Source organism: Artemia franciscana, chromosome 19, assembly GCF_032884065.1.
Source record: "Artemia franciscana chromosome 19, ASM3288406v1, whole genome shotgun sequence".
Classification (NCBI taxonomy): Eukaryota; Metazoa; Arthropoda; class Branchiopoda; order Anostraca; family Artemiidae; genus Artemia; species Artemia franciscana.
The window spans coordinates 27,233,901-27,246,463 of NC_088881.1; the positions used below are offsets into that span (position 1 = coordinate 27,233,901).

The 12,563-nt window shown below is 33.3% G+C and overlaps 1 protein-coding gene across 1 annotated transcript in view; it reads right to left on the bottom strand.

Moving 5' to 3' along the window:
• Positions 1-4,068: 4,068 nt before the first annotated feature.
• The window catches only part of LOC136039503 (sphingolipid delta(4)-desaturase DES1-like), a 53,561-nt gene continuing 45,066 nt past the window's right edge, over positions 4,069-12,563 (bottom strand). Inside the window, exon 6 of the mRNA XM_065723291.1 lies at positions 4,069-5,024. Coding sequence (XP_065579363.1) covers positions 4,863-5,024 — 162 coding nt within the window. The 3' untranslated portion in view covers positions 4,069-4,862. The remainder of the gene's footprint in view (positions 5,025-12,563) is intronic.

Sequence of the window (12,563 nt, forward strand, 5' to 3'; positions counted from 1 at the left end):
TTCGAGAAGCAACGGTAGTATTTGTCATTTACGAGATGTCACTGTTTCTTTGCAGACATAGTATACTGAAATGTTCAGATTATTGCATTTTTACTAACTTTGAATAATTCTTTTACCTAGATTCCCATTTTTCTCGTTGGGCAAAGTTTTCATATAAAAAAGAGCCTAAGCTCTTGACCCAAATAACTATTAATAAATCAAATTTCGTGCAGAAAGTTTATTAAACAATCAGGTTCATTAGCACAACGTTAATTTCTAATTAACATGATAATTAAGCTAATTTAGAATCAATCTTTATTGTTTCTAATAACTGACAATTTCTCACCATTAATTAGCACTAGATACTAAACAAATTTAAATTGAATATATTAAATCATCAGATCAATCAAACGAGTAGCCATGATAGTAAGCAACACCATCTAGCGTAAATACAATAGTAAAACTGATCCAATGCTACACTAATGAAATGACCAAAGTTACAAATTGTCGGTGCTTGTCAATATCAGCCTAAAGCCTAAAGAAAGAAGAACCAAACCGAACAAGTTTGGGAGTAATGGACATCAGCCACGACATTTAAATTAAGAAGAATAAACAATATTTTTATTTTTACAGCTATCAAAAAAGGGAATTTCAGGATTTGGGAACATGCAAGGTTGCCAACTGCATAATATGCCTTTCAAAAATAGTATATAATTTTGTAAATGTTTAATTTTATACTTTTATATTAATCTAAATATAAATCAAAGTTAAGAGAGACCTTAGCATTATAAGTTCAATAAATATATTCTTACGAACCTAGGCTTTGACAAGATATTAGTTTCACTTTGAATGTCAAAACTGGATCAGCTTTTTCTAAGATGACTTAAGCACGCTACTTGCAAGAAGTGTTGGCAACCCTGGCTACTTAGCATAAGGATAAATTTGAAACATCAACATTTGTGATTTGACAGATTCAAGAAAACTGAATAAATAAAGTAACTTGTGTAAAAAAATAACTTTCGTTAAGCCATGCCCAGAGAAAGGGTTTAGGAAGCTTTCACAGCCCCCTTTAATACTATTTTTTCGTGCAAGATTTGGTCTGTCAGCTAAGAAGAAAAAATAAACAAAAATAAATTACATACTAAGAGACGCCTTGAAAAAATTGTCAATTTTAAAAAGAACAATCGCACTATGAGCAGGCCAAAATCACTTGATTTGGTTCAGTCCGAATTTTCCACGTATATACGTGAAGGGTTCCACGCGTGAAGGACCTCACATGTAAAGCGTTCCTTCGTATAAATTCTTATCTTTTTTGGTACAATGGCTTGTCATATTGGTGAATAATGGTGATAAGATTCGTTAATTTGGGGGCATTATCGTGAATATGGCAAATAGCGCTAATTAGCACTAAAGCATTATGCACTGAGCACCTGAGCACTAATTAGCACTGAGCACCATTCTACTTGCACCATTTGTTTTTAGCATTTTAAGGAGTAATTATTGAAAGGTAGGACTATCTATTTCTAAGCACGTGAAAATTACATCGCAGACCTACTAAAGTAGATTTTCTTTTGCAAAAAACATTGTAACACCCATGCCTGTGTCATCCAAAAAATGATCCCCCGGAGTGGTCTGACGAAAGTTCACTTAAATGAATCTTATTAACACGTATTAAAAAAGCGCATTACAAATAAAGTGATTACGAAAATAATTGGGAAAAAGTAGGAAGGATAAAAAACGATCTCACGGGAAATATTTTCATTAGCAATAATTATGAACTTACTCAGATCTTATAGAACCTACTGAGAGAGCTGTAGACCCAGGTAGTTGCTGGGGAAATCCATATATGAAAGAAATCCCTCTTACGGAAGAAATCCCAAGCAAGCAACGACCACAGCCTGAACCAAAGGGAAGGAGAGAAGTTACCAGGTTTGAGCCCCTACCCCCGAAAAAAAAATCGAGTTCGTTGATGATTAGTTAATCAAAACTAAAAAAATCCGATATTTTTTACCCTTCAAAAGAAAAAAATAAAGGCCAGACAAGGTTTTTAATCTATCCTGGCTCTAATATTACTCGAGATCTTTAGGTTAAGACTGCAAAACGATATTTTTGTTTTATCCCCTGTTCAAATAAAAATCATAGATGTCACGTAAATATACACTAAAATCAACATTAGAAAAATAGAAAAACTTGTACCCATAGCTAGAATGTAACAAATGATGCATTCTTCTTTAGCCCCCACATAACTTAATATAAGACGTTGAATAACTCATTTCCATTGTTATACTTCGAATCCAGGCCGAATAGGTTCAGTTCATTTCAAATCAAGGCCGAATATGTTCAGTTCAGACGGGTTCTGGCAAGATTGGTCAGTATTGCGGGTCACGACTTAAAAAAAATTACCACAAATTGCAAAATTATTTTTCTGGAGTGGTTTGAAAGGGAGGATTGGGTGGATACTATATGTAATAATGGAGGATGGTTATAAAGAAGTTGGGAAGGTTGATGGGTATGGGTATGACGTAGGTACCATTGTCTTTAATTTGTCCATTCAGTTCGAACGTATGCAGTGTTTTATTTTTAAATCTAATGCTGTAGGGATTTTTTCTATTAACCATGGCCTATAAAAGCTTTTAGTGTTAATAAATATTACATTATTACATCTTATGAAAAAATCAGAAATTATATAGAAGAGCTATAAAAAACTCGATATTTGATGAAATGGTCATAACACTAAAAGTGGTTATGTGATAACATAACTCCGCCCTGGAATCTACATCTTTGACATAAATCAACAGCGAACATAAGTCTATTTTCAGAGATAAATAAATGACCGGAAATTTGTCTGTGTTATTACCTTTAATATTCTTAGCTAATTAACTCCCTTACCTCTTTCATTTTATAGTCAATACAAACACCACACCCAATATCTGGGTTAAAAAACATAATTGTAAAAATAGTTAAATAAAGAAACGTGGATGCAAGTTTAAGAAAAATAATAAAGACAGAACCAAAAAAATGAACGAAAAAATATAAAAAATGTCAGAAAAGGACTTCGTTTTTAAAACCCCTATTGGACCAATCCCCAGATAAATATGTAGGTAATATCTGAACTCGTTTGAACAAAGCATAGTTTTTCATACAAGAAAAGGTGAGAAATTACATATAAAGGGATATAGACAAACTTATGCTTGAAACAGAGACATTTTTAGGGGAGGGACAGGGGAGGCACTTGCACCGGGCGCAGAAACTTTAGGGATGCAAAATTTCAAATAAATAACCTAACGCTTACAATCATTTCATGATTTTAAAAATTTATTAATAAAGTAGTGGATGCAGTTAACAAATTAAAATAAATAATTAATTATTAACTAACAAAATAAAATGAACAAACAATGAAACATAATTAAATAATTAATAACTTGAAATAATAAATAAAAATAAATTATTAATTAATTAATAAATTGAACATAATTTTGTTAATAAATAAAAATTTATTAAATTTGGCCCGAAAACCTTGTAGGAGACAGGATGGGGGGGGGGCGACAACCAAGAGGCCAGAACCACTACTGGCTTGGAAAGTAATAAATGGTGGAAAACCCGAGTCTAGATCAAATATTTTCGACAGCAACGTTAATTAAACAATAGTAAAACTTAATAAATGTAAAAATAAATAGCACAAATAAAGGCCACAAGTGGCCCATTTGACATCACTAGATTAATATTTATTTCCATTATAAAGTAATTTTAGTATTACACACATCTAACCAGCATGTTTTCAACTTCGATCGTTCATTCCTCAAGTTCTTGCCTATTAGAAATGCTGGGGTGAAATCCAACCCCATATTTCTCTGTATATAAGCATCTCTAAGTGATAAAGTGTTTACAAGAAAGGGCGGAGACGAGCAAGGAGGAGAGTTGACGACAAGTAAAAAATGATAATTTTCCTTGAAGGATGAAAAGATTTCTAGGAACTCTTTCAATTGGCTATTTGAAAATTTTTCTTTTTTTTTTTAGAGAAGAGGTAGTTTTATCCCCACTAAAAAAAAAACTTTTTTTTTTAGAGAAGAGGTAGTTTTATCCCCACTAAAAAAAAAAAAAAAAAAAAAAAAAAAAAAAAAAAAAAAAAAAAAAAAAAAAAAAAAAAAAAAAAAAAACTCAATTTCGTCATTTCAGAAATTCCATTTCGATTCCTTATTTCTAATTTAAAATCCAAACCAAAATTTCATGGATGATATTGATGAAGTAAGGAGCTATATCATAGTCAAACCTTTCGAATAGAACGCCAAGTTTTATGAATGACATGGACTTTCTCTTAATTTTAACATTATAGATGAATTTCAGAAGCACGAGCTCAAACGACAAAAAATTGATTTGAAAAGCATTGATAGAATTAATAATTAATATTAACTAATTATTAATAATCAGAATAAATTTTTATACAATTATTCTCAACCAAAACTATGTCTTTGTAACTTCTGATTAACTCCTGATACAGATACAGAAACTGCTGTTCCAAACCTGCTTTTTTTCTAATTTCAAAAAGTTATGCCTTAACTCTTGAATCTAATTGGTCAATCACGGATTTTATGCTTGAGAGCCGACTCTAATTTAAGCAGAGATATTAGGAACAGGATACATAGTTGGCGCTATAATCAAGCGCAATTTTGATTTGATCCAGAAGCGCGACTATAGTATGGCCTGGAGGCCGAGTCACGACATAGGCCATAATGCTCCTAATAGTATGGCCTGGGTATAACAACTGCAACGAACTCCACAGTTTTGTTAGAATATATAGGAAATTATGGCAGTGGAAAATTTTTTAGAGAAAATAAATGATAAAAGTGGTCCATTTGGTATCACTAGACTAGTATCTGTCTGAATCACAAACTCTTTTTAGAGTTATCCACATCTAATCCACGGGCCTGCCTCTTAACACGAGCGTAGGGGCCAACATCGGGATCAGTGACAAAATCAAATAGAACCTTAACCCAGGAATCGTGATGGGGTAGTGTATCATAGTATTCTGGTGCTATTGCTCGTACCTAAAAATAAATATCTACATGGCCAAAGTAAAACTAAAATGTTAACTTACTAAAAACAATTAATCATTTTTATTTTGAATACAGTTTGACGTAACTGCAATGTAAAATATAATGACTAATTATCGGTTCCGCGCGAGGTATTAAAAGATGCCAACTAGGTATACTCCGGTAAACTCCGAGGTATTAAAAGATGCCAACTAATTATTACGAATGTCTATAATCAATATTATTGATTTTAATATTTCTAGTGTGCCGTTTCTTGAGCAAGTCATAATCTTACTGCCAGGTATGGAATTTGAATTTCTTTCAAAATTGAGAGACATTTCTGGGGAAAGGGGTTAATTTGGAAAAAAAGGTCAAAAAACGAACGATTTACATGATAAATATAGAATATTATAAGAAATTTTGCTTTAGGTCTCATTATATTTGAAATAGTATGGACCCATAAGCCCCATTCTTCTCTATGTCATTAGCTACTGACATCCTACATAGGGGTACTATAATTGATTTAACGATCTTCCTCACGTACTCGAATTAGCAAAATGCATTATCTCTTTAGATACCTTTGAATTTCTCAAGATCATTTCTCCTATTTAGTTCTCTGCTTTTTTTAAATTAATATAAATGATCTTCACCGCGGTTTGGCAGTCCCGTGTCTCAAAACACATTTTGCTGATGATACGGCAATTTCACTTTTTGAGTGGAGTGACGAAGAGTTGGTTGTGAGGATGGATACTGCAGTTGCGGCCATCAAGGATCTGGATACTAGTAATTGTAGAAAAAAGCCAAGACAGTTAGTCCGAGTGAGTGATAGGCAAATCTGGCATAAGTCCTTTTTCGGAAGGTATAAAAATGATGTCATTTCACTTGTTCATAGACAAGTCTATCATTCCTAGGGTAGAACTAAGGTAGATAGTCATAGAACTAAGAGATGAAAGATCGGACTGATTTTGGGTTGACGCGTGACGGATAATCTAATATTCTCGATTTGTGTTCATCAAATTTTATTGCTTTGAACCTATCGAAAACTATTTTCATAATTTACGATAGAAAGTCAAATGTTTTCCCTCGCATTACCCGAGCTACTTCTTCAAAGTATCTATTATCAATATCTAGGGTGGAAACGATAAAGTACCTTGGACTTGTGATTGAAAAAAGCTTATCTTTTAAAATACACATTCCAAAACTACAATTTCAAGGTGTGTTTGTTTAATGCACGATTAAAACATTATTTGCTCTACTCTGCTTTACGAAGCATTTATTTTGCTCTGATTCAGTCTAATATTAATTATTGTTCCCTAGTCTATTTATCTACATTTAAAGGCCATATTAAACCAATACAGATTTTACAAAATAAGTATCTGTATATACTTATCTAGATATACTTCCAGTTTCTCAACAATTTATTTTTGAAGCAATTCTTTTCAAATTTAATTATGACATTAAAAAATTATCGTCATATTACCTAAATCAAAGCTTGTTTACTCAATCACTAGATTTACATAATTATAACATTCGACAAAAACTAGAGAATCGACGTTGACAAGTATAGTACTGAGAGATCTAAATTTGCTCCGTTTGTGTCGATAGCCTGGTGCTGGGGTGCTAGCAAAGATCTTATTGATAAATTTAGTTCTATTCAATTAATAAAGAGGAATCTTAAGTTTCATTTAGCACAAAATTACCTAATTTAGAGTCTATTTAATAAGATAAAGTTGTTTGTATGCTTTGTTACTCTGGTTGAATGTGGGCCTCTCGGCTATCCTCTAGTGTTATTCTGTTATATAGTGTTATTCTGTTATTCTGTTATTCTGTTATAGTGTTAGTCTGTTATTTTATCTTTGTCTAGGCCTAGTTTTTCAAGTTTGTCTCACCATGGGCCTATGTGAAATATATACATGTATATACGAATAACAAAATGGTTGAACTTGAACTAGTTTACACGGAATTCATCTTGTCAACAGCCTCTAAATATTCCCCTAATTAAATGATTTACTGAAATTAAATTAGTTAAAGAGTTAAATTAATTAGTTTAATAAATTTTAATAAAACAATTAAACTGACAAATGATTTGATTAAAGTTAACTTAATAAACTAATTAAATGATAACTAATCAAACAGTTAACGCCTAGATTCGATACAGCAAGAAACTCTTCTGTACTTAGGTTAAGGATTTTACTGGCCGGCACAAGATGACATTGACTACTTTTTTTTGTTTTTCTTTGTGCTTAAGTCGTTTTGGAATTTTCAGTCTTATTAGTTTTTCAGTTTTCCTGGGAACTAGGAATTAGACAATACCAAAATAAGAATTCAATTACATAGTTTCGCAACCAGATTCAATTTTCGTCTGAAAATGGTATGAATGAATAAAAAAACAGTAAATGAAAAAAAATATTTACTCAATACAATAAAACGTAGTAACAAAATAATAAGCCCCAAACGGATTGCTGAACTGATACTGTAACGAAGATAAGAAGTTAGCACTTTATTATGAACAAAAAAGTAGATGAACAAATAAAACCACAAAACTGAAAACTAAAAAAGAAAATACTGGACAGGAAAAAAGATGCTGGGCAAGCAGTGCACAGAAGGTAACCCCAAAACGGCCAGACATACAAAATACATAAAAACGAAATATGCTTACCCTACATGATCAAAGCTCAATTAAAAATACTTAGTGGACTCTTTTTCAAAATATTCTGGTTACGCCCAAAAGTCTCTCAATCTATATTTACTATAGATACTAGGTTCGCTCCAATAGAAGGAAGTCAATACCCACTAGAATGTTTAAGAACCTATGGAGGCCAAAATGGACTCTTTTTAAAAATATTCTGGTTATACCCAAAAGTCTCTTAATTTATATTTACTATAGATACTATGGTCGCTCAATCTACACTTACTATAAATACTATGAGTGCTCCAATAGAAGGAAGTCAATACCCAGTAGAATGTTTAAGAACCTAAGGGGGCCAAAATGGACTCTTTCAAAATATTCTGGTTATGCCCAAAAGTCTCTCAATCTATATTTACAATAGATACTATGGTCACTCAATCTATATTTACTTTAGATGATATGATCGCTCCAATAGAAGGAAGTCAATGCCCACTAGAATGTTCAAGAACATAAGGAGGCCGAAATATACTCTTTTTAAAAATATTCTGGTTATGGCCAAAAGTCTCTCAATCTATATTTACTATAGATACTATGGACGCTCAATCTACATTTACATAGATACTATGAGCGCTCTAATAGAAGGAAGTCAATACTCAGCAGAATGTTCAAGAACATAAGGAGGCCGAAATACACTCTTTTTAAAAATATTCTGGTTATGGCCAAAAGTCTCTCAATCTATATTTACTATAGATACTATGGACGCTCAATCTACATTTACATAGATACTATGAGCGCTCTAATAGAAGGAAGTCAATACTCAGCAGAATGTTCAAGAACATAAGGAGGCCGAAATACACTCTTTTTAAAAATATTCTGGTTATGGCCAAAAGTCTCTCAATCTATATTTACTATAGATACTATGGACGCTCAATCTACATTTACATAGATACTATGAGCGCTCTAATAGAAGGAAGTCAATACTCAGCAGAATGTTCAAGAACATAAGGAGGCCGAAATACACTCTTTTTAAAAATATTCTGGTTATGGCCAAAAGTCTCTCAATCTATATTTACTATAGATACTATGGACGCTCAATCTACATTTACATAGATACTATGAGCGCTCTAATAGAAGGAAGTCAATACTCAGCAGAATGTTCAAGAACATAAGGAGGCCGAAATACACTCTTTTTAAAAATATTCTGGTTATGGCCAAAAGTCTCTCAATCTATATTTACTATAGATACTATGGACGCTCAATCTACATTTACATAAATACTATGAGCACTCTAATAGAAGGAAGTCAATACTCAGCAGAATGTTCAAGAACATAAGGAGGCCGAAATACACTCTTTTTAAAAATATTCTGGTTATGGCCAAAAGTCTCTCAATCTATATTTACTATAGATACTATGGACGCTCAATCTACATTTACATAGATACTATGAGCGCTCTAATAGAAGGAAGTCAATACTCAGCAGAATGTTTAAGAACCTAAGGAGGCCGAAATGGATTCTTTTTCAAAATATTCTGGTTATGCCCCTAAGGTCTCTCAATCTATATTTACTATAGATGATATGATCACTCCAATAGAAGGAAACCAATGCTCACTAGAATGTTCAAGAACCTAAGGAGGCCGAAATGGACCCTTTTTCAAAATATTCTGGTTATGGCCAAAAGTCTCTCAATCTATATTTACCATAGATATTATGGTCACTCGATCTACATTTACCATAGATACTATGATCACTCCAATAGAAGGAAGTCAATACCCACTAGAATGTTTAAGAATCTAAGGAGGCCGAAATGGACCCTTTTTCAAAATATTCTTTTATGGCCAAAAGTCTCTCAATCTATATTTACCATAGATATTATGGTCACTCAATCTAAATTTACCATAGATACTATGATCACTCCAATAGAAGGAAGTCAATACCCACTAGAATGTTTAAGAACCTAAGTAGGCCGAAATGAACTCTTTTTCAAAATATTCTGGTTATGCCCAAAAGACTCTCAATCTATATTTACCATAGATACTATGGTCACTCAATCTACATTTAGCATAGATACTATGATCACTCCAATAGAAGGAAGTCAATACCCACTAGAATGTTTAAGAACCTATGGAGGCCGAAATGAACTCTTTTTCAAAATATTCTGGTTATGCCCAAAAGACTCTCAATCTATATTTACCATAGATACTATGGTCACTCAATCTACATTTAGCATATATACTATGATCACTCCAATAGAAAAAAGTCAATACCCACTAGAATGTTTAAGAACCTATGGAGGCCGAAATGAACTCTTTTTCAAAATATTCTGGTTATGCCCAAAAGACTCTCAATCTATATTTACCATAGATACTATGGTCACTCAATCTACATTTAGCATAGATACTATGATCACTCCAATAGAAGGAAGTCAATACCCACTAGAATGTTTAAGAACCTAAGTAGGCCGAAATGAACTCTTTTTCAAAATATTCTGTTTATGCCCAAAAGACTCTCAATCTATATTTACCATAGATACTATGGTCACTCAATCTACATTTAGCATAGATACTATGATCACTCCAATAGAAAGAAGTCAATACCCACTAGAATGTTTAAGAACCTAAGGAGGCCGAAATGAACTCTTTTTCAAAATATTCTGGTTATGCCCAAAAGACTCTCAATCTATACTTACTATGGATTAAGGCTATTAAATATCTAATTGAGAATCTCTGATGTCTTTTGGAATTAATAGAAGGAATTCAATACCCACTAGAATGTTTAAGAACCTAAGGAGGCCGAAACAATGGATAAGTCTCGTAGAAATTGCTACTTGGCTTTTGTATTTTAAATTCACCGTCGTATTATTCATTAATTGTAGTATTGCGACTTGATCGGTCGATGTAAGAAACTGTCAAGTATTCAAACTGCTTTATGTCGACGTATCCGTAATAGTTTTATTTGTGTCCAAAAAAATATGCAGGGACGTAGTCAGGACTTTTTAAATCGAAATGGACGAGTCTCTTGTTTTATGAGACTTACTTGAGTTATGTTCTGCTGAGTGATACCTTCCTTCTCATTCCAGAAAACTATTTCTTACATTTGCTTTAAGGCTCCATTAGATTAAACAAATTAATTTCATCAGCTATTATGAAGAAGGGGGACCGAGGGTGGGTCATTTTACAGGTGGGGGGGGGAGGTCATATACCTCAAAGAGTACTTTTTAATCCTGAAGCATCTTAACTCTCAATGAGCCTTTAGAAAAATATAGAATTAATTCTAGGGAACGGAAGTAAAATTGATACTTAATCTCTCTTGACTTCTGGAATATTTCCGGAACACGCATCCATCATGAAAGTAAAGAGTAACATTAAACCCAAAACAAGCATAATCAATTCTATATGGAAGGGGGGTTACCCCCTCCTCAACCACCTTTTGTGATCACAGAAACTTTGAAGGATGCTCACCCCATCTGATATTGAGATTTTTAGTGCCTATTTTTTAAAGTCGAGAGGAGTTGGAGAGTGACCAACACATGTCCTCGAACCTTTTCTGATACTTGTCCTTCTGTAACCCCTTAGGACATCTGATTTAAGACCCATTCTGTTCAGAATAGTTGAAAATATTAACAAATTTGTATCCAAGGATTACAGATCCCACGAAGTCTCTGGGATAGCCATAAACTAAGCAAATTGTCAATTCTTTACAAATATATTTTATAGCAGAAAGGGTGGGGGGGGGGTATTTTTGATCTCAGCAGTTCAATGGCGTGAAACTTTCAGGGATTATTTTCTAGGTCAAAAAGATTTGTTGTTGGAAGGAGGATGGGTTAGGGGTTCAGAAATGAGCCCCGAAAACCTTTTTCTTGATCAACCTGAAAATTACAACCTTAGGTCCTTGAGCCAAGGGGACTGATGCGCAAAAAAATAATTCAAAGTTTTAGTCCGTCTGAAATTGGTCCGTTCTGTAACAAACTGGGCTAAAAAAACGGGCTAATTTTTCCGATTGGCATGAACTTTATTTGAAACTTTTGGCTAAGGAGACCCCAATGCAGAAGAGGAAAAAATATTCCTTCCTCTCAACATGCACCCTAAGGGCTAGAAAAGTGACAAAACTTTTTTCCTACTCAATTCAAACGGAAAGGGTTATTTTGAAACTTGTGAGGGGGATCATTCAATTAAAAATCGGAAGTTCTTGTATCCTTTTTTTAAGGTCAAATGCTACTGGAGGGCAATCAGACCCCCTCTCGGTTTTTTTTCTGCCATCCAACCCTCCTCTAACCCCTTTGATATCGAGTCAAATTTTGGGTTATCTGCTTTGTTCAAAAACATCAAAATGTCTATTTCCCCCTAGAGTTTCTATCATCTCCACAGACCCAATGTTAAACTTTATCTTACCCTGCTATGATAACTCAACTCCAGAGACACGAAAACAGAATTCAACTAAATAAAATTTAAATTAAATACTATAAAACATTCTACATATATTTTGGAATATTCTAAAATTCATTCTTTTCTTCATTATTTTTATTTGTCATGCTTTCTCTGTGGCTGCTCAATTTTGAATGGGGTATTTTCCACGGGGGGATGGCGAATTGTCCAGGAGAATTTTCCTTGGAGAAATTCTCGGGGGAGTGGAGGAATAAGCCTAGCACCACAGATTGGATAAGCCAACCCATCTTCATCTAGTGTTTTGCATTTGTTCTCTGTGGTCCTTCATTCTCAGCAAATATCTTTCTGGACCATTTGTGATTTTGAAGTTTCTTCTATTCATGCTTATTAATGATTTCAATCTTTTAGCTCAATTTTTGACAGATATATAAAGAAGCCTCGTGGTGACAAGGCAAAGGACCGGTAAAAATACTGTTTGATTCTCCAATTGATGCCTGGTACAGTTGCTGTTAGCTGAAACATCTTCCAATTAAGTTCAACAA